Source organism: Sceloporus undulatus, chromosome 2, assembly GCF_019175285.1.
Source record: "Sceloporus undulatus isolate JIND9_A2432 ecotype Alabama chromosome 2, SceUnd_v1.1, whole genome shotgun sequence".
Taxonomy (NCBI): Eukaryota; Metazoa; Chordata; class Lepidosauria; order Squamata; family Phrynosomatidae; genus Sceloporus; species Sceloporus undulatus.
The window spans coordinates 23,062,115-23,089,641 of record NC_056523.1 but is presented as its reverse complement, the minus strand read 5'-3'; the positions used below and the strand labels follow the sequence as shown (position 1 = coordinate 23,089,641).

Sequence of the window (27,527 nt, the reverse complement as noted above, 5' to 3'; positions counted from 1 at the left end):
CCACACAGAAACCACACTCCAGTCGAGCAATGGGCTTTTGGTGCGACTTCTGGACTCTTAGGACGCATGCATCATGAAACACCATACCTCCACTGTGACTCGAAGCAGCTTTATTTTGGCTGTTCTGTAACAGGCCTATGAGTCCGAAGCCCAGCACTACAACCACAATACCACACTGCCTCTCCTATCCTACTCTTGTATGCCATTGCCCTTTACTGATTCCTTCACTGGTCCATGGCAGATTCAAGATTTCAACTCCTTCATCTTCATATCCACCAGTTGTTGCAACTGTACAGTTAACAGTATAAAGATGCAGAGCGCTTCTGGACTCTTAGGACGCATGCATCATTGAAACACCATACCTCCACTGTGACGTGAAGCAGCTTTATTTTGGCTGTCTGTAACAGGCCATAGAGACTAAGGTTTGAACCTCCACTCAGCCAGAGAAACCAATTGGGTGTGGGCAAGTCACAGTCTCTCAGCATTAGGGGGAGGCAAAGGCAAACCTCTGAATAAATCTTGCCATAAAAACCCAATGTTAATGTTTCCATACGTTAGAGTTGACTTGCAAGTACATAATAACAACAGCAGCAACAAGAAACACAAGAAGGAAAGACATAGATGTGTTACAGTGGAGATGTGCCATACTTTTACTCACACACTAAAAAAGAAAAATCTCCCTTTTAAACTTCCCTCTCTCCACAACATTTAGAAAACCTTACTTTTAACATTAAAAACATTCTATTTCTACTTATGTGATTTACAATGGTGTTTATTCAATGATCACTGACTCATACTTTTTCATATTCTTTATTATTTGCCTTCGATTACCCTGGTCTTGGTTTTGTATCCAAACTACTCTTCGCTTATTCCTAAATTTGTATTCTGCTTTCTAGCAGCTACCTCACAAGGTTCTACAACACCAAGATCTCCTCTGGCTGTGTCTCTCTGGGCCTTATGTATGTGGTGTATATATGCAAATATATCCATAAACTCACCAGTGCTGGATAAGATGGGTAACCCCGGCATTTGGCCCACACCAGATCCAGGGCATCCAGAGGGGAGTCCTCATCCTCAGACAACCAGCCAGCTGATCGGCTGATGCTTTTCCGTACCACTGCACAAAGACACAAGGAGAACGCCAAAGAGTTGTAGCCATCCTTGTCCCCAATCCATCCCCAAATAAGAAACCAGAGGAAATGGTACCATGATACTCACTGCCATGACCCACTCCTCGGCCAGTTCCCACCGAGTAGGATTCATTTTCTGTTCCCGATGAGTCTTCACTGCTATCCTCTGGGAAATTCACACGGGAGAAAGAGGGCTTCCCTCTCCCTTGTTTGGAAGGAGTCGTGCTAAGTGGAAGGAAACAGAATTAATATCTACTTTCCAGATAGCACTTTCTCCAGAAAGCTAGATACAGTCCACAGTAAAATGTTTATATCTGAAGCTGTAAAAGGAAGGATAAACTATATACTGAGAGAAGTCCAGGAGAAATGAGGTGATGAGAACAAGGCAGAATTTTACCCTATTAGTTGCCAGAAGCATACTTGCCATTAAATCTTTGGGCAGACAAAGCTAACAAAAAGCAATCAGATCTCAGATTCTCCCAAGATTGTTATGCAAACATTTAAGGAAATGAGGTGAAAACAAAAAGAGCCCTCCTGGATAGGATCCAAGGTCTATATTTAGTCCAGTATCTTCTTTCCCACAGTGGCAAACTAAATGCAGATGAGAAGCCTTCTGATGGTATTCCACCCAAACAACTGGATATTTAAAGGCACATTAAGTCGATCCTGGAGGTATCACATACCCATCATGATTTGTAGCCATTCCTTCATGAATTTATCCAGTCCCCTTTTAAAAGTACACCATCTGGCATTCAATCACCAAGATCATCTTAATCATTTCCCTGGAAATTTGTTAAAGCCATTTACTAGATGATTCTTCTTTGGCCAGAAATGCACAATATGACTAGAGATGTGGCTAATTTTGCTTTAGGCATATCATATCCGAGGCATACAGATTCATATGTGTGTGTGTGTACATGTTACAATCTTCTGGCAGGGGCAATTTTGTGTCTTAAGATGAGCTTATCTCTAATGATGTAGTGCAACAAATACACTTGACCAAAACACTTCTTCAGTTAAATTATTTCTTGTTAGTAAAGTCCCTCAGGTGTGACCAGTTCTGATCTAGGTAAAAAATACTTGTGAATTATGGATTTGTGTGTGTGGCATGTTTAACTTTGTCAACAAGGAAAAGCACAGATTTCAAACTTGCCACCTGAGGAATCCCTTGTCTGGCTCTATCTGGCCACTCCTATCTGCTCTGGGATCTCTTATCTAGGACTAGGCATTAAAAGGACACAGCGTCATGACTCTTGTGTTGGACTAGAAAGAATGTAACTGCCCAAGGCTGTTTTTGAGGGGTTTGCCTTTTGAAAAAAGTGCCAACCCACACCCCTTGTGATCTAGGTCTTCTGCTGTTCTAAGTCCAGGAGAGGCCTTTTTAAACCAGGGAGTAAATTCATATTTCTCCTGAGCCTGAGAAAAAGGAATGTGGAAGGAATTTTTAGCAATTTTTTTAAAAAGTAAAATTAGGGTGGAGACATGAAGCCTGCTGAAGTCTATTAAACAGTGTGCGCAGCCCTCAGATCTTTGCCAGCACCCACCCGTGTCCTGTGCTACTACCTGGTGCGGTCAGATGCAGCACTGCTGCTGCTAGTGCTGCTTGACTCTGAGTCAGAACTGCTGCGAGGGAGGTTGTAGTCACTGCGATAAACGAGGAAACTCTTCTTAACAGGCTGGTTGGCACTGCTGAAGCCATTAGCTGGCAAGTCTGGAAAGAGACAGAAAAATAACCAGACAAAGCAGAGCTCAGGCTCCATTCTTGAGTCTTGCAGTTCAACTCTCCATTTGGCAGAGAAGCCAACATCTGGCCAACAATCACTGTAAAAGTTAGAAAGCTGGATTGCAATACAAATGCACTTACTGCATACAACACAAAGTCTATAAAAACTTTAGTTTAAAAAGGATACTTCTAGCTTTCTATTCTGACTTCTTAGAGCAAATATTTTGAAAAAAAAGTTAAAACTTTGTTGCTGTGTTGGACCAGAAAGGGCACTGGGTTTTTAAAGGATGTTTTCACTTTTTTGTATCTCTTTATTGTTTTTAGTGTAAAAAACTAACATGGCTACCCCTAGCATTTTTTCGTCTTTCAAAAGTATCTGTGACTCTCAACAAGATACTTCTGGCCCCTCTGCTTCCCATTATTCCCAGAATCCCTTGTTCTCTTTTTACTGTTGTTGCTCTTTTACTCCTTTGTTAAGTGAGACAAAATGTCTGATCTTAAAAAGCAATATTCTTTTTAGCTATTGGTTACATACTCTTCCTGATACTGACTTAAACCTGCAGGCACAAGTCAATGAAAACGGTTTGCATAGTGTAAAATTGCTCTCTTGCATAGCTTCAGGATTCTCAGAAAGTCAGTCCTCTCAGATAGATGCACCTCCCATATACAGTAACTAAAGAGAACCAACTAGGTCAGGACCCCTTCTTAGTTTGTCTCCAGACTCACTCACCAAGAGGAGCATCCTCGGCCGATTTGTCGCTGTCGCTGTCTGAACTGGAGCTGGGGCGCGGACTCCTTCCCCTCTTGCGTTGCCGCTGGGAGCTCATGATTGGTAGCTGAGGGGGCCCCACTGGGCTGTTCCCATGACCGGGAGCCAGCTGACTGTCACGGTTCTTGGGTGGACGCCCAGGACGTTTGGGAGGCCCAGCAGTCTTGGGATTCTTCTTGGAGAATAGCACTGACGTTCTCCTGCCAACTTCATGTGCTGGGGTAGAGGAAGAGTTGGGGCCAAGGCCTGGAATTAAAAGTGGCAGCATTCGCTCAGAAAAAGAAGTTGAGCACTTTTGTTCAGTACTCCTTCCAGGTCAAGAAGCCAAACAGAAATTGTTTACTCCTTAGCTGACTTTAGTTTCTTTTCTACCTCCAAGGTTGGGAGCCACACTTAATGAGAACTGGATAAATCCCAATCAAGTTAACTTTGGAAATTTCCTGTCGATGTATCTTTCAGTTGGATCCAAAACCCACTGCAGAATTAATCCAGCGTGAGGCTGCTTTAACTGCCCTGGCTCAGTGCTAGGCAATCCTGGGAACTATAGTTTATTGTGGAATCAGAGCTCTCAGACAGAGGCGGCTAAATGTCTCACAAAACTACAGTTCCCAGAATTCCCTAGCATTGAGCCAGGGCTGTTAAAATGATCTCAAGATGGATTATTTCTGCTGTATGTTTTGGACCCAAGTTTTAGATCTAAACAATCTGCAAGGGTCCAAATTAAAAATAAAATAAAAGGAGGGGGGGCGCTGAGCTAACTGCATTGCAAAAGGCAAATCAAATCTGGTTCCTACAATCTAGTTCAAGGAGATGAAATTGGCCTAACATTTTAAAAATGTTTTCTCCACTACAGTTTTCTTAATCAATCCTAATTCCAGCATGCAGTGGCCTAAACAGTATAGCCAATGACGTGGGATGATGGGAGATGTCATCTAGCAATATTTGGAGGGCCACAAGTTCCCCACCCATCTCTGGGGATGTCACATGCAATTCAGCTTGATAAGAAAGTGTGTGCAGGAGGGAGACAGAGGCTGCAGAAATAATTCGGTTTGATACCACTTTAACTGCCAATGCTCAATGTTATGGAATTCTGGGAACTGTAGTTTAGTCAGGTATTTAGCCTTCTTTGGTCCAAAACACACTGCAGAAATAATTCAGTTTGAGACCACTTTAACTGCCCTGGCTCAGTGCTAGGGAATCCTGGGAATTGGAGTTTATTGTGGCACCAGAACTCTCTGACAGAGAAGGATATATCCCTCACAAAACTATAAATCCCAGAATTCCCTAGCGTTGAACCAAGACAGTTAAAGTGGTCTCAAACTGGATTATTTCTGCAGTGTATTTTGGACCTCTGTCAGAAAGCTCTGGCAGTGGTGCCACAACAAACTACAAATCCCAGGATTCCACAGCACTGATCCATGGCCATTAAAATGGTGTCAAACTGGATTATTTCTGCAGTGCATATGCAGCCAGAGACTGAGAAGAAGAGAAAGAGAGACTTGGATCTGAGTGCAAGAATATGTGGAAGGGATAATGGGTACAAGTGAATGCCACTCCGAAAGATACTTTGTGAAGTAATAGGAGTGAAGTCAAGAAATGCAAGGAAATTCTTCTTAGAGTGGAATGGAGAATTTAAGAAAAGGAGGGGGGGAGATTGCACCAGCATCCATCAAGGTATCCATAAAGGCTACTTTAAGCATGGGATGCTTGTCCTGCTGGACTAGTTCTTGATACCTTTGATACATTTCATGATTCTAAGATGGGCAAGGGCAGAGGGGGCTCAGTAGGTAGGGAGGCCATTTCTGGCCTGAGAGTCAAAGTGTAACTTCTCTTTACAAGGTGACACCAGCCAGTGACAGGTAAACTCCACGCTGTTCAGTCCCACCAACCAACAAACCAACCTTTGCCGGTTTCCTGGCTGCTGCTCTCCTCAGCGGCACTGTCGGTTTGAGTATCCTTCTCGCAGGGGTTATGGGTCGGCAGAATGATGCGGGCCAAGGGGCCGTGCCCATCCCTCCCCGTCTCCCGCTGGTGTGCCAGTTTGCGCCGCAAGGCCGTGATCTCCTTCTTGATCATCTTGGCCCGCCGACAGCGGCCTACGCTCTGCTTCCCGGCGCTCACCTCGGCCAGACGCTCCAGCAGGAGGTTCATCTGGTCTTCGAGGGGCAGGTGCTTCTGGTTTTCGGACAGCAGGAGCCGCTCCTCATCTGGGCCAAGGAAACAAGAAGCCTGTTAATGGCATTTCAAGGGGACATAACACTTTCTGCTTGTTAACAAGGTTAAGATGCAAAGAAGGACCAAGAGGCACAGTTGTTCAGCCATCTCAGACCACTGAAGGCCATGAAAAAGAATGTGGGACTGGATATAAATGGCCCAAGAAACCAGCAAAGGAAGAGTGGTTGTCTTCTGCGAGTCTACGAGTTAGGATTTTCAGGCATATTTCTAATTCCCATAATTCTTGCAATTTACATTTACCCATCTGCTCTCATTATACAGTTCCTAGATTTCAGATTTCTGGCAGTAGCATTTGAAAATCTGTTCAGTTCCTCCTCCTGATAGCTAGCAGTCACACACAGAAAAACAGTTTATAGGCCCCTATAAACCACTTGGGCATGCACATGATAAAAAACAAACCTTTAGTGGTCTAGAAAAGTAAGAGAGACTACAGGTGTCTCCTTAACTAATTCTACTTGGCTACTAACTGCCAATATCTTATAATGTCAAAGTGTGGTTAAACAACTTAAAAAATCCAACCTTTGCCCAGAGTTTCATTCATGGAAAATGAAAATTTCAATTTGTAAGGAACATATGCATCACATTGTCATTGTTCAAGTCTCTTTTTGGATTAGTCTTCTGGAAACAGGATGATGCTACACAAGATGGACTCTAGCTTGATCTCTTACATGCACTGTAAAAGTGACACACTCATTGCTAGTTAGCATCAATTTTATTCTGGAATCTGATCACATCTTGTAGAGAGTGAAGAAAACTTTGTGGCAAAATACTCTTCTAGTACCCAAACCACTGGAGACTAGAGGGTGTTCTCATAATACAAACATTGGCCTCCCTGATCTAAAAATATGAAGGGCTAGTGTGCAGTCACACCTAACGTTTCCTATTTAACACAGCAATCTCATGCTCTTTCTCTTTCTCTTTGAGGGAAAATTGAAGAAATCATTTGGACAAGGGCAATAAAGACCCCTATCCCTGCTTCTAAATCTCCCACGACTTTAGGTGAAGGTTCCATCATCACCAGAGGCGTTGCCACTACCAGAATATCCCACAATACTTTACTATATTGATCAGCCTTCTGCAAGTTGGGACCCTCCGGATATGTGGGACTACAACTCTCACTATTGGCAGGGAGTGATGGGAGTTATAATCCAACATGTCTGCAGGGACCAGCATGGGGAAGATTGATAAAAGGCTTGTGATTTCAGCAGAGCTGGTTGCCAGGCAGGAGCAACCTTTTCAGACAACCTTCTTTCATCTGCCACTTCCAAGCTAAGAGACTACTAGTTCTGAGCAACACTCTGTCCAAAACAGCCTGGAAGCAGCTGTCAGTTTTAGCACTTCTGTTACTCCCAGGAAGCATCAGCCATCCTTGGGTATCAAGCTCATGATGTTGCTACTAACCATTCTCAGTGCTCCGCAGAGGTGCTTCATCCCCAGCCATGGGGAAGTGCATGCCTGTCTCGAAGTCAATGCCCATCTTCTCAGCCTGCCGGCGTGCCTGCCGCAACACAGCACCCCCTTGCTCTCGCAACCGGACAGCAGCCCGGTAGAAGATGGTGTCTTTGGCATTGTACTTCAAGCAGTTGGTGACAATCAGGTTGAAGTCCTCCTCAAACTCATCCAAGTTCAGGTAGCGATAGCCCTCTAGCTTCTGCTTCATGGTGTAGAAGTCCATGGGCTTCTTGATGTGGTCCAGATAGTCAGGGACCTGGAGTGGACATAAAGCAGAGCAGCTAAGAGACTGGGAGCCCATCTGCCTGGGGAAAATCCTGCTCCAAGAAAGAAAAAAAAGTTAAAGCAGTCTTGAAGCCAAGCTTTCAAACTCTTGCCCAACCTGGAGCAATCTCCCCACTTGGAAGGGGTACTGCCATTCAGGATGGGCACACTGTAGCATAGCCAATGTCCCAAAGGGCACACTTCAAGGCACAGTTCTCTGGTCTAGGAACAGTGTCCCTCTAAAAAAATTACTTCCAGCAAGAGCTGTCAATTTAGCAGGGGACACTACAACACATATAGCCAGACCCAGGAAAAGGATGTGTCTAATGACTCTGATCTAACTGGCAAAATCAGACACACATCCTTGTTCACATGCAATCAGAAGCTCTCAGTTTTTCTAACACACCATTCTCCACCCTGGTGCCTTCAGGACATGATGGAATGGTAACTGCCATCCTGCCCAAGTGGCAATTGCAAATGCATTAAAGTTGCAAGAGAAGATAACTGGAGAGAACAAGGTTAGATAATGCTGCTTTATGGGGTTCTACAACTTTCAATGGTCCAAAATAAAAGAACTTTTCCAAGCTCTGCTTTTCACTTTCCTTTCTCAATAGGTCTTAGCCTCAACATACAACCCCATCCAAATTTCATGGCTCTTCAATAAAGTCTAAATTCAGGATAATAACCACCACGATAAAGGACTGTTCCCTCCATAAGAAGGGGTAATAACATAGACAGCAATGCTGTGCTGGGAGGATACATCAAGTTCATCCTGCTTTCTAACTTATATTGCTTTGAAGCTGGTTCAAGAAAAACATCAAGAATCTTAAAGCTCCCATCATCCCTTTTCACTAGCCTTCTTGTCTGGTTTTATTAAGAGATGAAAACCCAAAATATAAGGATATGGGGAGGTTCCCAACCCTTGTTTAAATTAACACTGGCTGCAGAATGGACAGTTAACTTTGATGAATGGCTTTAACTTTATGTACCTTACCAAAAAGCCCAAGAAAAATAACTATTTTAAAATCTTGATCTTAAAGGCACAAAGTTCATTAAAAGATTGTTTAACATTTAACTTATAGTTCTAGACTTCTTCATAATTTTTGCACTTTTAAATCTACTTTTTAATATTAATTTATTTAAATAAAAGAAACAAAAATGTAACAAACCTTCTTATCTCCTATAATACAAATTAAAAATACTAATCTTTGGTAACACTGGAGGAAATTTACAAGAAACTGGCTGCTATCAGGGGTGGAACACTAGCATTAGCCAAAAGGTTTATTTCAAAAGCATCTTCTGACACTTGGAGAAGTGATTAAATGTAAAGTATTCCCTTTGACATCAACAGTGAATATGAACAGGTGGCTAAAGAATGCTTGAGAGTAAACTAATCTTCATGAAGCAATTTTATGAGCATGATAGAACAAAAGCACAGGATGCTCATGGAGAAAACACAGGATGAGCGACACTTGGCTTGACAAGAGAAGATCTAGAGGTCTCAGTGGACCACAAGGTAAGCACAAATCAACAGTGTAACAGGGCAGTCAAAAAGGCCAGTGTAAATTCTAGGCAGCATCAACAGAAGTACATTGTCCAGGTCAAGGGAAGCAACAGTACCATTCTATTCAGCTTTGGTCAGAGCTCCTGTGGAATATTGTATCCAATTCTAGACACCACAGTTCAGAGGACCACTGGCCAACTGGGTGGTAGAGCTTGTAAATGCTTCTTTGAAAGATGTTCCAGCATCTCTAACAGAAGCAACTGTAAGATCTTTGTTGAAAAAAGACCTTCACTGGATCTCACCTTCTTAGGTAACTATTGGCCAGCCTCTAATCTCCCCTTTCTAAGTAAGGTCCCAGAGTGAGGGATGACAACACAACTCCAGGCTTTCTTGAATGAAATTGATTACCTGGACCAATTCCAATCTGGGTTCAGGCCTGGTTAAAGGACAAAAAACAGCCTTGATGGATGACTGACACCAGGAGTTAGACAGGGAGAGTGAGTTCCTATTTCTCTTCCTGGATCTGTCAGTGGTGTTTGATACCTGGTCCTTCCCAATAGTCTTGAAAGTGTTCTCATCTGTTAAATGACTCTATAGCCTGGGTCTGGGCTATCTGAAGTATTACGTCTCCCTTTGTTAGCCCATTAGAGCTCTGAGATTTTCTGAGGAGGCCTTTGTCTGTCCCACCATCTTCTCAGGCTTGTTTGGTGGGAAGAAGGGAGAGGGCCTTTGGGATGGTTTTGTTCCTAAACCTTGGAACTCACTCCCTAGGGATGGCCCGCCCTTCTACCAATAGGTTAAAATATTGATATGCTGCCAAGCTTTTAGAAACAGACTGAGATGAACTTTTAATGCTGTGTGGTGCTGTGTTTATGGTTTGTATATAGTCTTTTAATTGTATACAATTTTATAAATTATTTGTTTTAAAAGAAACATTTATATATTTATGCTTTTATTGTTCTCATATAGTTTTTCATCTGCATCCTTTTTAAATATGTTGTTACCCACCTTGAGACTCATTATTGGGAGAAAGATGGGATAGAATAAAAGAAGAGGGGGGGGAGGGTGAAGAGGGGCCTAGCTTGGACAATTCACCATGTAACCTTGGACAACTGCAGAGCTAGCTGTGATATTTAGGTGTGTGTATGTGTGTGTGTGTGTGTTCAAGCATGCACGCACGTGCTCTCACACGCAAGCCACACATCCAGAATGTTCTGAGAGACACTCTTTCCTCCAAAGCATCATAATCGTTGTTGTTGTTGTTATCTGAAGGAGAGACAAGGTTCAGAAGTCCAAGAGCTCAAAGAAGGGACAATTTTTTATGTAATAAAAGAAGGGGGAAGCTAAGCCTTCAGGCTGGTTCTGCTGTCCCAGCTTTAGAAGCACTCTGGTTACATCTCCTATTTAAGGACACCATTATGCTTCTCTACTCTCTAGTCCAGGCAGATTAGTACTTTAGGAACACAGGAAGCTGCCTTATACTGAGTCAGGCTACTGGTCCATTCTAGCCTACCATTGTCAGCTCTGACTGGCAGCAGTGCTGTAGGCTTTCTAATAGGAGTCTTTCTACAATAAAATCAAGGAGCCTGTGGGAAGACTGAGGCCAGTTCAAAGGTTAAGGTGGCACTCCGTTATCCTTAGGGTTCATTTGGAATCCTAAGAGTTTTACCTTTGTGATGCCACTCTCTCCACCGAAATGGCTAAGAAGTGAACTCAGTTTCCATGGATAAAAAATGAAAGTTTCCAGAAAAGCAAAGATACCACATCTTTGATGAAGGTGAGTAATTTTTTGGGCACTGACCAACAAAAGAAATGAAAAAAACCGGCACCTAGATTCTGCAGAAGTATTTTTGTTTTGTCAAAATATGAGTCCACAACAGGGAGCAACAGTGGACCTGCTTGGATACTCAGGGCCTGGCAGCTGCCCAAAACCAAGAGCAGAAGAGTGGGAAGAATGGCTAATGGAGGATCAGTGTTCTTGGGGAACCAACAGATGCACCTATTATGGGGTTTTCTTGGCAATTTTTATTCTGAGCAGTTTGTCACTGCTTTCTCTGAGGCTGAGAATGTGACAGCAGGTTTTCCATAGTTGAGTGGGGATTTGAACCCTGGTCTCCCAGTGTCCTGGTCCAACAATCAAACCATTACACCATGATGGCTGTCTAGACTGAATCCTAGTTCAGACTAAAAGGTAGACCAGCAGACTTTCTTACCCAAATCAAGAAAATACCAAACCACTTCCACACAAAACAAGGAACAATAAAGCCATATAAATGCACATTTAAGAAAATTATCCTATTTTCAAAAATTAACTCCAAAGGCAGAACACAGTAAGCTGGTGGAACACTCATAGGCCTTTTCACATGTAAGTGTTACCACAAGGCCCATTTCTGAGGTTGTATGCAATACCTGGGTTTAGGGGAGTAGGAAAAGGACCAGCAAGTTGCTAGACCAGCCTCAGGGCTGGATGGGAACAGAGCAAAGTATAAATTGGGGGTGGAGGGGTTCTTACTTCGTAGAGTTCTGTTACCTCAGACAGCGGGACCGGCTGGCTGAAGATGTTGCCTGTGTCCTTCTCCTGGAGCTGCTCGAGTGTCCGGCGCAAGAGAATGAGGAACGGGGTCAGCTGCATTTCTAGTGCCACTTGCTGGATTTTAATCTGAAACAGAGAGGCAGAAGGGGCACTAAGATCCAGGACTCTCTCAGCTGTCTCTGAGTCTGAGACCCCTGAAGCAGCATGGAGTCAGTCAGCCCCTAAGAAGAGAGCCAAAGGTCAAAGGACACTACTCTCTGAGGGCAGGGGGGGGCAAAGGGGAGTAACAGCAGGCTGCTTATTTTAGCAGTTCCTTAGCATTCACTCCCATCCTTCTGGACTATTCACAGGAAAATCCTGTTCCTTGAGATCTGTGACAATCATAGCCCCAGAGCTCTCACATCTCAGTCCCAGGAAATACAACAATTTAAACCTTTTGTCCTCAGGAGAACATTCTCTATACCTATCTACCTGACATAAAACTCCTGCATGCACCAGCAAGTTCTGGTGGGATGTCTTAGGGTTGCCTATGGGTGCCAGTGTACCCATCACCTTTACTTTCATCCTGTGTGAACTGAGTGCATATCCTTAAAGGAGCCAACACTCCTCTAAAACTGTGCATTGTCACAGAATACTGGAAGGATAAACCAGCATCTTTGGGGTGGCTTGGCTGCTAGACTCGTGTGGAGCCTCTAATGAGCCACAAGGACATGGTCTGAAAACCACCATCCTAGGACACAGAGATGCATCATGCACAAACTTAGTTATGGTTTGTTTACATGTCAAAACACAGCCTGAGAGAAGAACCCCTGTGCATAAGGGCAACCTACACAAGCTAAACAGAACTGTCACTACAGCAAGCTATCCCCTACCCAGAGGAACCTAGTTTCTTCTCAAAGATTTCTCTCATCCTTTCACAGGAAGACGTATACCATCTTCCACAATTAACCCAAAGAAAGTCTGGTGGTGCTCCACTCTAACCCTATCACTCAGCTACCATATAAAGTTCCAATCCTTTCCCCCTGCCCTTCCACTCTGAGAGCTCCATGTTCCTCTTCCAGATACTTGGAGGGGCATCCTGCCCACCCCTTCCCCCTTCCCCTAACTTTCCTCAGGGGAAGAGCCCTGTGCCACCCCCCTCATCTCCCTTTCCCAGTGAGGTTACCGTCTCTCTCTTGAGCTTCTCCCGTTTCCGAATTAATTCCACCAGCAAGCGCGCTCGTTCCAGGTCGTGGCGGAGGCGCTGCCAGGATTTCAGCTGCTCTTTCAGGGCCCAGTTCTTATCCTCTGTGTTATCTCGCTGCAGGAACATCAGAGTCTATGAGAGGAAGGGGCCTTCTTTTCCCCCCTTCCTGGCTGCTACTGCTTGAAGCAGAGCACCAGTGAGCTCCAAGGGTGGGTAGGGGTGGTAGCAAATCCCACACAAGGTGGGGCAAGATGGGAAGGAGGGAGGGGGGCACTTTGGGGGGTTCAAAAAGGGAGAACAAATGCCATTTCCATGGAGCTCCACAGAAATGTTCCTTTTTGAGACTACAACTCCCAGAATCTCCCCCAGAACACGGCTAAGGGAAATTCTGCAAGTTGTAAAAAAAAAAAAAAAATGTTTCCAAGCTCTATTTCTCCCTCCCTCCAGGCAGAAGGAAGGCAGGAAGATGCAAGGAGCTGCTATTCACAGAGAAGACCCATTCTGGGGTTCTCTACTCTGTTTGGCAGCAGACTCGTTTGAGAAGGAAAGGTGATTACTCTCCAAGAACCTTTAAGGGGAGGTGCAAAGACTGAACCTCAGGTCTTCTGCATATAAAGCAGGTTCTTGGGGCTTAATCTCGGGCTGATGTGAGGTTTTCACCATAATAAATTCATGGAATGCCCCCTGTGCTCACTAAGGCTGCTGCCACACTGCAGAAATAAAGCAGTTTGATACCACTTTAATTGCCACAACTCAATGCTATGGTATTTTGGGATTTGTAGTTTGGTGGAGAACTGACAGGAAAGGCTAAACGTTTCACAAAACTACAAATCCCAAAATTCCACAGCACTGAGTTATGGCAGTTAAAGTGGTGTCAAACTTCTTTATTTCTGCAGTGTGGCAGCAGCCTATGATAGCCAAGACTGGGGACAACATTATCAAGTCTCACAATGAAAGAGAATCTCATGCAAAGCTTGTCCTAAGCAACCTCATGCTCCTTCAGTCCACCCAATGCCAAGGAGTGGATAGACCAGGTTGAAGCCCTGCCTCCTGGCCACAGCCTTCTGGTGACCCCTCCTCGCTCTTCCCTACCTTGTCAACAACCAAACCCACCTCCTCCATCCTTGCCCCCTAAACTCAAGTGAAACCATACCTGCTCGGTCTTGGACACAGGCGGAGGAGGAGCTGGCCGGCCTTGATCACAGTTCCTGTGTGACTGCAGGTGAGTCTGGAGCCGGCGGAGCAAGGGAACCCCATTGCGGGATTGCCTCTTCAGAGTCCAATAGCTGTGCAGCCTCTGCATGAACTGACTCTTTCGCTGAATGGTCAAGCGGTTAGTGATCTTACTGAGCCTAGAAAAGAAAAGAGAATGACCACATCATTGAGGATGCAAAGTCTGGGACAACAATTCCTAGATTCCCTCCAGTCAACATACCTAGTAGGTGTTTTCTAAAAACCCTGCTTTTATACAGGAAATGGGAAATCACCTCATGCCAATAGTCAGATAGTTAAACTGCCTAGCCCAGAATAAGAAGCCATATTACCGGGGGATTCTGGAAGCTCTAGTCCAAAGAAGTAACTTTACCAAGTTCTGGACTAGACACAGTTGGGTGTGATCCTGTATATCAGTTCTTATGTTCTTAAATTCTTAATAAATTCAAACTTCAGAGCTTGTCAGAGTACCTTAAATATATTAAGCCCACTCATTCAACCCTGGGTAAGGAAGCCAGCCTTGAGGAGAAGAAAAGGCTCAAAGGCATGTCTACCTTAAAAAAACAGAGCATTGACCATGCTGCTATTATGCTTCTTTTCCTGCACAGGGCCTTCCACTGGCTTCACAAGTACTCAGCTGAATCCTGTCTTGGGCAAACCGACATATGGCACAACCAGAACTCAACAAAGTTACCTTTCATGGATTACGAAACCTAGAACGGTTTTAAAAAATGCTTCCAAACTCCAAGCTAGCCCAGTATTATGCTTACAAATGCAGCCAAGCCACAGTGTACTGGGAAGTTCACAAGGAGGACAAGAAGGTGATGGCCTTTCCCCAAGGATGTGGCAGAATCTTAGAGGAAATACCTCACCACAGGGCTGATTTCCTGCCCCCAACTGCCAGGATCGTAGAACCACCATCCAGCAGGAAATCAGGCTCCCTGTGTTTGGCAAAGATACACACAGCCTGGCATCTTTAGATGCTGTGCATAAGGCATAAGCATGTAAGATGGAGACAACAAATGCAACATGGGTATAAAGGGATGACAGGAAGCAGACTTGTTTGGCCTTACTGCCAAACTGTTTATATCAACACTTATTTTGATTTGTCAAACCATAACATTCTTCTACACTTGTGCTGTTCTCAGAGAAAGAAAAGAGTTTTTAAAAAAGAAAAGAAAACAAGAACACCATCTCCACTTTAAAGGACAGTAAGGAGGGGTTGTCATACATCTTTAGCTCTTAAGCTGGCTCCTCCAGATAGTATCAATAAACCTACATGCAGATCATCTCCACCTATTGCCAAGATGTTACTCTGACCCGATTTATGCATACCCTGAGCCGCTCACCTTGAAAACAGAGCATACAGAGAAAACTGAATGTTTGTGTGTTTGTTGAAGTTATACCTGCTTTTCTCCCAAGATGGGATACAAGACAGCTTACAAAAGTATAAAACAATATTACATTATTGCTTACATTAATTCACTAAACACAGTATTATGTTAAAAAGCACAGAACTTGCACTATTACCCAGACATATGGGTTCTATGGCTACACTATTGGTGTCAGAATGTGGTATATTCTGTCATGTTATTGTTGTATATAAAAGAGTTATATAGATGTTATAGATTTATTGGGAAATGCTGAGAGTGATGGGAGGCATCAAAAGAATGTTTGTGGTCTGACCCAGGAAGATGTGTGGCGAAGGAAACTTCTCAGAGTTTGTTGGCAGGAAACAGAAAGTAGAGATGAGAACTGGCTGGGTGAATAAGGGGGCATGGAAGAAAGGGTAGGTATGTTTTAATTAGTGAGCAAATTAAGATGAAGACTGCAGAAAGGTGGGCCGGGACAGTGTTAATTTTATGCCAGTGTTGGGGAACGATGTCACTTCTGTCTGCCGATGTCTTCCTGTTAATACTCAAGGTTTTTCTAGAATAAAGTTTTTACTGTTTTTAATACAGAAGACTTGTTCACTGAACTCCTAAGGAAAACAGCAGTTCTTGACAACGGGTGGACAATCTGCAACTATCTGGATATTACTAGACTGTAACTGCCACCATCCTACACCATTAATGGTGCTGGCTGCAGCTGGTGGGAGTTCCCACTCAACAATATTTGGCGGGTCACAAACTGTCCACTTCTGTGGAGTAGGATCATACAGACTGGTCTGTTTGCCTTGCCTGGATGTCGCTGACAACCAAACCCAATGCACAAAGGAACAGGTGAGGGGGGAACTTGCAAAGTTTGGAAGATTTCTTCTTTTTGACTGTAACTCCCAGAATTTCCCAGCCAGCATGGTCAGTGGTAATATCTACATTTGGGAGTGGTTGTCGAACACAAGACATTTTTCAGGCTCTGGAAATGTGTCTCCGCAACAGGCATGTGAATTGAGAACATAGGAACAGAGAATCTCAACCTACCTGTGGGGAGGAATACAAGGTACTGACACCACTGGAGCAGCAGCTCTTTTCTCTGCTAGGATTTTCCTTGCTTTCTTCATTTTGATCCGAGACTTTGCCTTGGCCTTTTTCACCTTTTCAGAGCTCCAGCCTTTCCCATCTTCCTCCTCCTCCTCTTCTTCCTCCTCCCCTTCGCTGTGGGAAAGGGCAGGCAGGTGTCGCATGGAGCCCGGTGGCGTGTGGATGTCACAGTAAGCTGTCTTGCGGACGCTGAAGGAGGTGCCATTGGCCCCTGTCTCCCTGACGGGCTCCATTTTCATGTACAGCCCAGCCTGCTGAGCACAGGTGACATGGAAGGCAGTGTAGCAGTTGGCTTTGTGGCACTGGATACAGGCCCCTGAGCCTCGCTGCTTGCAGATGTAGCAGGTCAATTTCCACCGGGCTGGTGGGATGTGTTCTATGCTGTCGATGGGCTCCAGGAAGACAGTGTTGGCAAAGCAGACCTCTGGGATCCAGAGGGCACAAACCACGTGGGCCCACCGTCCATCGTCCGTCTGTTTGAAAGCTCCTCCTTTGTTTGGGCAGAGGGCACAGTCAACAGCCCGGGAGGGCGACTGCAGGCAGCGACGGCACAGCCACTGGCCCTCTGGGATATAGGGAACACCGTAGCACTCTTGGTGCACAGCCAGGTTGCACATGTCACAGAAGAGGATGACGTTGCTGTTCTGACACTCCCCGTCATTGCAGATACAGCAGACGGCATCCTCATCCACCAAAGCGTTGGGGTCTCCCTTGTTGTGGCTCTCAAAGTAGGATTCCTTCTCTAGCCGATCCATCAGGTACTCAAAGATCTCCTGGGGGATGGGGCTGACCCCTTCCGTCTTCCGGCGCTCGTTCATAATGTCCAGCCAGATATAATCTTCCTCATCCATGTCATATTCAACCTCCTCATCCAGCTCCTCTGCCGACTTCTCAATATATCTGATAGGGGAGGGAGGAGGGGGAAAATGATAAACAGGAGACAGATTCAGTGGCTGATGTGGACTGAGCACTGGCCAACAAGGCCTTACCTTCATGTCTGAGGAAAGTACCAGGGAGACAGAGGTTGGACAGCCAACAGGGGTTCCAAATCATTGTTGCATTTCCTCACCCCTTTAAGGAGCATGAAAACACCAGGAAGACTAGATGATTAAAACATGTTATGGCAAAGAGCTAGTCAGTGCTGACTCCAATCAAAAGACTAATACTAGTACTGTACTGATTATACAAACATGATCATTAACGCCTTTCCATGGAATGGGAGCAGGAGTGGGCAAAGTGTGGCCAATGGGCACATATGACCTGCACGGCAACTTTGAGGCACTTGACTCTCCACACCCCATTTTGCAAGAAACTGGAAGTCATGTTTTAATGAATATTTTTAGTTGGAAAAAAGATTTTTAAAGGGGGAAAAATGCAGTGGGACACAGCAAGGGAGACAACCTTCTGAGCCTTAATGGTGGCCAGTGGCAAGCCCCAAACACTGGCAGTTGCCTGTGTCAGGTAAGTGCCATCACTTAGCACTTGCCTTTTGTTTCATTCTACTTTGTGTATATACAATGACTGAAGCACTCTCTTCTAGTAATTGTAATCTGAAGAACTGAAGTACCCCTTTCTTTAGACTGAGAAATGGGATTACTTCCATTCAAGCTTATTTCTTTTCTGCTCAATTTAGTGCAGAGATGGGTAACCTGCAGCCCTAGTGATGTTGCTAGATCTAAACTCCCAACAGCTCCAGCAGCACAACCAGTTGTTAGGAAGGTTGGCAGTTGCCGTCCAATAATATCTGGAAGGCCACAGACTCCTGTTACTTTATGCAAATCCTTGGTCTAAAGGAGGAGTGGGCAACTGCACAGGAGGTAGGAGCAAACTTTCACTTGTGCCCCTTGGTGATCTGCACCAGCATGCCCATTATGTCACTTCTGGTATTGATTCTGGCAGATTTTTGGCCTTTTTTCTATTGCTTTTGAGGACTGACAGTGGATACTGACTAACTTTTTGCAGTGGTTTTGAGCAATTTGAAGGCTAAATATTCCTGAAAAAAACTAAAGTGGGAGCTAGGGGCTTGGGGGTCCATGGGAATGTCAAGGGCTGCAGGTTAGGGCCCTGCGCATGAAGTCCATGGGACATACTTTTACCGTCCCTAGCCTAAGACAAGGGTGGTGACTGTATGGTCCTCCACATGTTGTAAAACTGTAACTCCCACCAGCCTTCACCAGCACATTCAATGGTAAGGGAAGAGAGGAGCTGCAGTCCAACATTTGGAGTGCCACATGTTCCCTACTCCTGGTCTGAGAAATTCTGCTACTGTGGGTACATTAACCAGACTAGATAACTTTAAGCAGGAAAAAGCTCTCAGAGATCAGCATAATGCAGCTCTCTAAGGGGCTATAGAGACCGGCACTTTGTGCTGGCCTGTGGGCGGGGTGAGGGCTGAGTGTTCTTATGCTTCAAGCCCTAATGGCACCACCCGGATGCCATTTTGGCGCATGCCCTTCTAGACGGGGCGTCAGAAGGGCACACCGCCACACCCATGATGGCCCTTCCAAGACGTAAAAAGAACCTGCTTTTTGCGGCTTCTTTTTGCTCCCTACAGAGGTCGCGGCATGTGGTTGCCGCAGCCCCAATATGGGGCAAAAAGGCCTGTCTGTACAGCTCCTAAGTCAACAGAGGAGGACCTAAATACCCTAAGGGCACCAGATCCTGTCTGATTTTGGAAGCTAAGCAGGATCAGTCCTGGTTAGTACTTGGATGGGTAACTACCAATGAATATCAGGTGGTGTAAGCTATAGTTCAGAGGAAAGAATTGGCAAAACCATCTAAGTGTTCCTTGTCTAAGAAAGCCTTATGAAATCCATGGGGTCATCATAAGTTGACAGGCAATTTGAAGGCAGAGAGGAAGGCAGGCAGGCAGGCAGTTATACACACATATATCAAGGGAGGTGGGAGAAGGAGAGGGAGTTGGATATTTATGCAAGCAACAGTATCTTCTTTTCCTCTCTAAATCCGCTGCTAAGAGTATCCTGCAATCACTGGATGGGAATAATGCAACAAATTCCCATCCCAAGGTAGAACTCTCCTCAATCCTGTTTTCATTTTGTCCAACAGATATGAAGAAACTATGGTCACCAAACTGTTGTTGCTATTATTACCACTATGAAACTGAAACTAGGTGAGAAGAGAAGAAACCCCATGACAGAGAAGCACAGAGATGCACACAAGCACTCACCTGAAATACCTTCCTAAGGAACTCTTCTCCAATCAAAAATACATCAAATTAAATGATGCCACAAAATTCTTTGAGACAGTTCTATGTTGTTATATTCCAGAGCCTGTAAGAGTTCCTTTTTGGGGGAGGGGGAACAGATACCAGAAATCCCAAGCCAGCATGAGTACCATTCATACTGCCTTGAAGATTTGGGGAATTGTTAAAAAAAAGAAAAGAAAAAAGGAAGAAAGAACCTTTCCCAAACACTCTGGTTTCCCCCCACAGCTAGTACCTGTAATAGGAGGTGGGACGAGGTGGTGCGTCGGGCGTGTCCTGGTCCAGCTCACGGTACACAGCCTCTGGAAGCTTGGGTGTGTTGCCTGCTGAGGCACTGTGGTGGTGGTGGTGATTGGAGTCCTTGCGCTTCTCCTTGTTCTTATGCTTACCAGCTTTGGGGGCCACCGAGGGGGTTTCTGTATTCTCTTTGTTGCTGTTGTTCTCTGGGGCTTCCTCAGGGGCCTCATCATCCTCCGACACAACATCCAGGTTGTCAAAGATGCTGATCCGATGGACCCGGCCATGCAGGTCCACTTCCACCATGCGCTGGGCCTGGGCATAGGTCATGACTTCACGACCCGGCGACTGTGAGGTCTCAGAAGGGCTAGGTGACTGCTTGTTGGCCACTCGGCCGTGCCTGCCTTTCTTCTTGTGCTTGCGCAGAGGGGTGCTCTGTGGAGGAGGCGGGTTATCATGGTCATAGTGGTACAGATGGTACTCAATGCCACTATAGCTCTTGTAGATTTTGCGGCAAGTGTCAACAGGACATTCGTAGGGAGGTTTGGTAGCCCGCAAGTTGTGGCAGAATGTCTTCACATCAAAGTCCACCCCCATGGTGTCTCCTGGGTCTGTAGGGAAGGAGAAATTAAGAGAATGGAGATGCTAAGGGCTACCACACCACTCACAAGTCCATTACCCAGTGATTTATTCCTCAGGTCCCAAGCTTTTACACATGAGTAGTGATGGAGGAACACAGCACTAAAAACAGGACTCTTGGCTTATCATAACAGAATCGTATCAGAAATGACTGCACAGAATTCTGTTTGAGTCCTTATTTTGTTTTTAAAACGGTATTATTCTCATTCTCTCTCTTCTGGTATATTAATGAATGATGCAACTAGAAAATCAGATGACTAGTGCAGTATAAGAGAAAAGTGGGAGGGCAGCCCTTCAAAGTTATGTCCTGCTTACAATATATTCCCTACTAAAAATGTCAAGAATAGGGACCAGAAAAGCTTTTAGCTTGCCTCTCCACATGCCTTTCTTCCTAAAAACCCACTTTTCCAGCCTAACTATTCTAGAACCAATTTGCCATATTTGCTGTTCAGTGCCTGCCATCTCTGCTGCCTGTATCTCTGCTTCTCAGGGTCAGCTCACATGGCACAACACAGGTACATTTTGCCTTTGCTGAGACAAACACAAATTATGATGGGAAGACACACAACTCCCAAACACAAACAGCTAAATGCACCAATAAGCACCATTGCATTTCAGTTTCCTGGAGTGCATCTATCCAAGGGCCAGACTATGTATCTACCTTCCTCACTTTGTTTTCTGTGGCCATCAGTCATACACTGCTGTCCCTCTGATTTCATGTCATTTATTCCTTCACCAGCTCCCACTGTCTCCCTCTACTCCACCTAATGTAAACTGTAAATCTTTGAGGGGAGATTCTTCACAGTTACATATTATGCTCGTTGTCTGGCACACCACAACAGCTGTCTGTGTTTAAGCCAAGATGGGTACGGATTTAAATTTATTTATTTTGGGAATATTAGCCCCACCCAAATTACCCATCATATCCCCTTCTTCAATTGTGGCATGGTCATACATATCCAGGTTCGGGTAACATCCCATGCATTGTACATGGGAATGCCCTTGGACACATTTCAGAAAGTTCAGTTGCTACATAATAAAGCAGCTGAATTGATCAAATGAAACATAACTTGGGAGTCTTGCACTGTATCTGCCCCATGTCCATTTCCATGCACAATTCAAGATACTGCTTCTCAGTTTTAAAACTTAGGATCCAGTGCATGAAGGACTGATTTCAATCCCATGAACGATGCAACCCCCTTCCCTGATCCCCTGATCTTCTGAAGCAAAGTAGATGTTAACCCAGCTTTGGAATACTCTTCCTGGGGAAGCTTCAGTCATGCTGCATATATCTTTTTGGCACTAGTCAAAGAATTTTATTTGCCTTCATTTTTTATGTAAATGCTTAGATTTGGCTGAAGTTTTATTTACTGTATTAACACTGTATGGATGCTACTGCTTTTATGATGTTGTGAATCACACTTTTCAGGCTTTTTAATTGTAAGCCCTTCTGAGAGTCTCTGGACTGAAAAGCAGATTATAAGTATTTGCAACAAAGGAAGAGAAGGAGGATAAAGGTGTACCACGCCATATATTGTTCATGCTATTTCCATGCTGTCTTCTACATTCCAGAGAGGTGGCTGTGTAAACTTAAAGAAGGGTGGGATGGAAAGACAGGTAGAAGATGTATCAGCACGTCCGTAACTCTCTTATGTACATGAATATTTCTCCTCAGGAGTCCCACTCACTGTGTAGGGAAAAAAACATTTAAGGAGAAGAGACACAGCAGCTATATCAGCGGTTCTCAACCTGTGGATCGCAACCCCTTTGGGGGGGTTGAACAACCCTTTCACAGGGGTTGCCTAAGACCATCGTAAAACACATATTTCCGATGGTCTTAGGAACAGAGACCATCAGTTGGGGGTCACCACAACATGAGGAACTGTATTAAAAGGTTGTGGCATTAGGAAGGTTGAGAACCACTGAGCTATAGGAATTGAAGAATCATCCCAATGTTGTTGAATGGCAACTCCAGCAGCCTTAGGCAGCATACTCAATGGCGAGGAATTCTGGGAGATGGAATTCTGAAACATCTAGAGGGCCACACAATTGCCACCTCTAGGACAGAAGGAAAAGGAATGGATGCCAGTGTACTGCCACAAGATGCTAAGCCTCTCAGCCTGCTGTGCTCCACTCACTGTAGAAGCAGCTAAGACAAGAAGGGTCAGGCTACCCACACCAAACAAATTTCCACATATTTCTGGTACTTGTTAATCAATCAAGTAATGGAAATGATGGATCTCAGAGTAAGCAAAGGAGAGATGCCAACCTAGTGCTCATGCCAAGCCCCCACACTGCCTCCCTCATCAGATGGTGTCCCACAAGGTGGAGAGCAAACTCCATTAAAGAGAGGGGAAACCTCAGTACCCCATCAAATGGTTGTTGATAGAGTCAAGAGTTGGAAGAAACCTCAAGGGCCATCCAGTTCAACTCCCTGCCATGCAGGAACACACAATCAAAGCACTGCCAACAGATGGCATTTCAGCCTCTGTTTAAAAAAATGAGACTTCACCAAACTTCGAGGCAGCTTATTCCACTGTTCAACAGCTCCGGACATCAAGACATTCTTTCTAATGTTTACTACGCTTGATCTTAGCTAAAAGGCTGATGAAGTTCTTCATAATGTTTAGGTAGAATCTCTTTTCCTATATTTTGAACCCACTTATCCATGTCCTACGCTCTGGAGCAGCAACAAACAAGCCTGCTCCATCTTCAAAATGACACCTTTTCAAATATTTAAACAGGGCTATCATCTCACCTCTTAATCCTCTCTTCTCCAGGCTAAACATACCGAGCTCCCTAAGCTGCTCCTCATAAGGCATGGTTTCTCTCTATGGTTCCTATGGCTGTGCAACGGATAGAAATGTCCTATTTCTAAGAATAAACAGAAAAGGGGACGTAGAAGAATACCTGCAGGCTGCCACTTTTTGTTCATGCTAAGCCCCACACACTGTTCTGTCATCCTGTGGCATTTCATTAGCAGGAGAGGAAACCATAAGGCAGGCAGAATTTTGTTAAGCATATGCTCACTACAGGAATCAGACTGTACTGGGAACGGAAGGCCCAGGGCCTATTAGGTCTCATGCATCCTAACCTCGTGTTATACCACTCTACAATGTTACAGTGCCGTTATTCCACTTTTACTGTTATGGGTGCTTCCTATGGTATTTTGGGGTTTATAGTTTCATGAGGCCTAAGAACACACTGGCTGAGTATTCTAAATGTCCTTCCATAAGCTGCAAATCCCAGGATTCCACTGGAAGCAGCTGTAGCAGTAAAAGTGGAATAACAGCACTATAACAGTGTAGCACAGTATCAGTGTAGGGAACTAGGAAATGAAGTAAAAGTGAATACAGAAGGATGTCAATCAACCAAGAGCCTTTCTGGATAAAGAGCAGGGTATAAATAAAATAAGTAAATAAACAATCTGAGGCAGTGGGTTGATGCAGTCCGCAAAAACATATATCAAATAATACTAGTCTAGTCTTTAAACAAATGATGGCCCCTCAACAGATCAAGCCAGAAATCTCTCTGGAAGCCAAGATGATTAAGCTGAGGCTGTCACACTGTGGCCACATCATGAGAAGGCACAACTCATTGGAAAAAGTAATAACGGTCCCATATAGACAGGCCAAAATAAAGCTGCTTCGGGTCACTTTGGAGGCATGCTGTTTCAATGAAGCATGCATCCTAAGAGTCCGGAAGCTGTGCCAAATCTGTGCTCTAGTCCTTAGGACTAGATCATGGCTTTGGCGTGGCTTCTGGACTCTTAGGACGCATGCATCATTTAAACAGCATACCTCCAAAGTGACTCAAAGCAGCTTTATTTTGGCCAGTCTGTATGGGGCCAATGTTAGGAAAGGTGTATGGAAGTAAAAAGTGAGGAAGGCCACATGCTAGAAGGATGGACTCTATGAAGGAGTCTTGGAGATGTCTCATTTACAGGGTTGCCATGAGTCGAGATTGACTCAAGGGCAGTTAACAGCAACAACAAAGTCTTTAAAGTGCCAAAGGACTCCTTCTTGGTTTTGCTGCAATGGCCTAATGTGGCTACCTCCCATCAAATCAACCCATGACACTCCTACACAGCCTAACTCACCTTTGTGACACCTTCTGCTTAGATAAGAGGTAAGAAGTAGGAGAGCTAGGGTAGGAAAGCAGATGAAGATATGCCATTCTATATCTCTGGTTCATGCAAACCCCACAGCACCTCTCTCATCACACACTGTCATTCCACTTAAAGCTGCTGGTACAATCAACAGGGAAGGTGGGTGTCTGTCAGGCTACCCACATCACACAATGTTTCTGTCATCTCCATAGCACCCTTAGGTTATGCAGAAATCATAGGAGAGTGAAGAAGAAAGATGCCACTGAGTTGCCAGCCTACACAATAACTACCACACCTTGCTTTGTACAGCCCTACAATGTGCAGGGCAAGCCCAAAACATTTTGCTTGCTGACACAAAGAACAAGATGGTCCTTGCAACCTTCCTCTATACAGAAGCCAACAGGACTGGCAGTTGGATTTTACTTCAGCCCAGGAACAGACCAACATCTTCCACCACACTGAAGGCAGCAGGTTAATTTAGGAGTTTCAGCATTTTCTATGTGGCACAGAGGAGGCTGAAAAGGGTCACAGGGTTTACTAGGAATGTCAGGGCAGGTACCTCAGCAAATTGCTTCACTCAGTCAAATGCTATACGTAGCTGGCCCTAACAACATCCCAGTTCCAAACTGTGGCAGCAGCTATAAAAGGAGCACCAGATGGTGACCCAGAGCTATCCACATCTCAGGTTGCCTCATTCACCATCAGGGCACCTTCTGTTTATACAGGAAACAGGAAATACAAAGCAGGACAGGGACAGATAGATGCCAGTCCCTGGATCAAGGCAATCACACACCACATTCTGCCTCATTCCACATTGTGCCAGATGCCAAAGGCTGGTGGCAATGGCTGTCAAGATGCCTTCTCCACAGGTCGCCCCCAGGCCATGCAAGGAAAGGGAGGGAAATGGGGCAGGAGTCAGATGAGGGACTGGGATCAGCCCAACACACCTTGTCCCTGGCTCAACATGTCCCAGCACAACAAGAGCAGGGAGCTGGATGCTAGCCTACACTCTATGGCCCTGGATCAAGCAGATCATACACCAAGCCTCTTTCCTTGTTGTGCCAGGTGCCAATGGCTGGTGGCAATGGCTGTCAAGCTGCCTTCTCCACAGATTGCTGGAAAGAGGGAGAAATGGGGCAGGAGGGAGAAGAGGGACTGGGACCAGACCAACACACCTCACACACACACACACACTCCCCATGGCTCATGCCAGTCCTGCCCTATTGTGCCAAGAGCTGGAATGGCGGAAGATGGTCCACATCCCCCACTGACCCTCCTCGCTCCCAATAATATAAGGGGAGAAAGAGGGGTCTGGGGTGGGGAAGAGGGAAGCCAGGGGGGAGCAGTGGTTTGAGCATTGGACTGCAATTCTGCCAGGCTCTGGGAAGCCACTGGGTGACTTTGGGCCAGTCCCACTCTCTCTGCCTCAGAGGATGCCCATGGCAAGCCCCTGGAGAAACCTTGCCAAGGAAACCCCAGGAGAGGGCTACGTTGGAAATGACTTGAAGGTACACAACACACAGCAGGAGAGGAAAGGCCTTTCCAGCCCCAAGAGGGCTCTGGGCTGCCTTGAACACTGGACCTCCAGGCCCAGGGCAGAGGTTTCATTCTCCTCCCTTCCCTCCTTTCTTCCCTTCCTTCCTTCCCTCCCTCCCTTTCTTTCTTCCCTTGTCTTCTTTTAGTTATCCCTCTCCTTTCCTTCTTCCCTCTCTATACTTTCCCTTTCTCCCTTCCTTTCCTCCTTTCTCTGCTCCCTCTCTTCCTTCATTTCCTCCCTTCCCTTCTCTCTCTCCTCCCTCCCTTTCTTTTCTTTCCTCCTTTCTCTCTCCTTCCTTCATTTTCCTTCCTACCTTTCCTCTCTCCCTCCCTTCCCTTGCTTTCCTCTCTTCCCTTCTCTCTCTCTCTCTCTCTCTCTCCTTCCTTCCTTCCCTCCAGAGAGTGAGCCCTTCCTCTGGGGCTCCAGGCCGGGCCTGGGCTTCTCCTTCCTTCCCTCTTTCCCTCCTTCCCTTCGCGCGGCTTCCCTCCCTCCCTCCCTCCCTCACCGAGGGCGGCTGAGGCCCCGGGGCCGGCGTCAGGGGCTGGCGAGGGCCGTGGCGGCGGTCAGGGCCCATGGGCCCGGGCCCGGTGCGTCCGGGACAATGGAGGCGGCGGCGGAGGCTCCCAGGGCGGCCTCAGGAGCAGCGGCGGCAGCAAGCGCAGCGCCAGCCTCCTTCCCGGCTCCTCCTCCTCCTCCTCCTTCGCGGCGGGGTCAGCGCCTCCTTGGCAACCGCACTTTCGCCACGGCCGGCAAAAAGGCTCCGGGCCACGCTGCCGGGGCTCTTGGGAAACCCAGACTCCAAAATCAAGAGGCTTCATTGTTATTATTATTATTCCGTGGAGATTGGGAAAGACTGGCGATGAGGGACGAATCTGCCGACGCGAATGGCTAGGCTGGGCTGAGGGAAGGAGGGACTTGGGAGTGCTCTCTCTGGCTCCTTCTTCTTCTTCTTCTCTCCGATGGGGGCCTTTCAGCCTGGCTCTCCTGGTGGCTTCTGCGGGGAAGGAAGGGGTCACCCTGGGGCCCTTGGGCCTCCTGTGGGCCTCAGGCAGCGACAGGGGGGCCATGTTGGAAAGGAAAGGGAGGACGAGGCCTCAGCCACACTGGGACCAAGTGAGCAAAAGCCCTCAGCGCAAGGGAGGACAGCGAGGCACTGCAGGCTTCTTTCCCTCCAGAGAGACTCAGGAGCCATGGCTGAAAAGGAAACGGGGGGTTTGGGGGGATTTTCGGGCTTCGTGGCCATGTTCCAGAAGAAGAGTCTTGGAGAAGGGGGCCACAAAGCCCAAAAAACCACA

General features: G+C 45.8%; 1 protein-coding gene across 4 annotated transcripts; it reads right to left on the bottom strand.

Annotated features, from left to right (window-relative positions):
- Nucleotides 1–420: 420 nt before the first annotated feature.
- Nucleotides 421–26,926, bottom strand: BRPF1 (bromodomain and PHD finger containing 1). Of its 4 annotated transcripts, none has more exons than XM_042452664.1 (12): nucleotides 26,738–26,926; nucleotides 19,947–20,559; nucleotides 16,429–17,388; nucleotides 13,950–14,148; nucleotides 12,776–12,928; nucleotides 11,590–11,736; nucleotides 7,259–7,565; nucleotides 5,524–5,829; nucleotides 3,584–3,868; nucleotides 2,694–2,841; nucleotides 1,219–1,355; nucleotides 421–1,117 (listed from the first exon to the last, which is right to left on the bottom strand). In XM_042452664.1, exons 2-12 carry the CDS (start codon nucleotides 20,543–20,545, stop codon nucleotides 915–917), a joined length of 3,444 nt encoding a protein of 1,147 aa, XP_042308598.1. In that variant the 5' UTR covers nucleotides 20,546–20,559; nucleotides 26,738–26,926; the 3' UTR covers nucleotides 421–914. The 4 variants fall into 4 exon arrangements, with proteins under 4 accessions (XP_042308598.1, XP_042308600.1, XP_042308603.1 ...); XM_042452666.1 differs by having other exon boundaries at nucleotides 11,608–11,736; XM_042452665.1 differs by having other exon boundaries at nucleotides 423–1,117; nucleotides 12,776–12,910.
- Nucleotides 26,927–27,527: the final 601 nt, after the last annotated feature.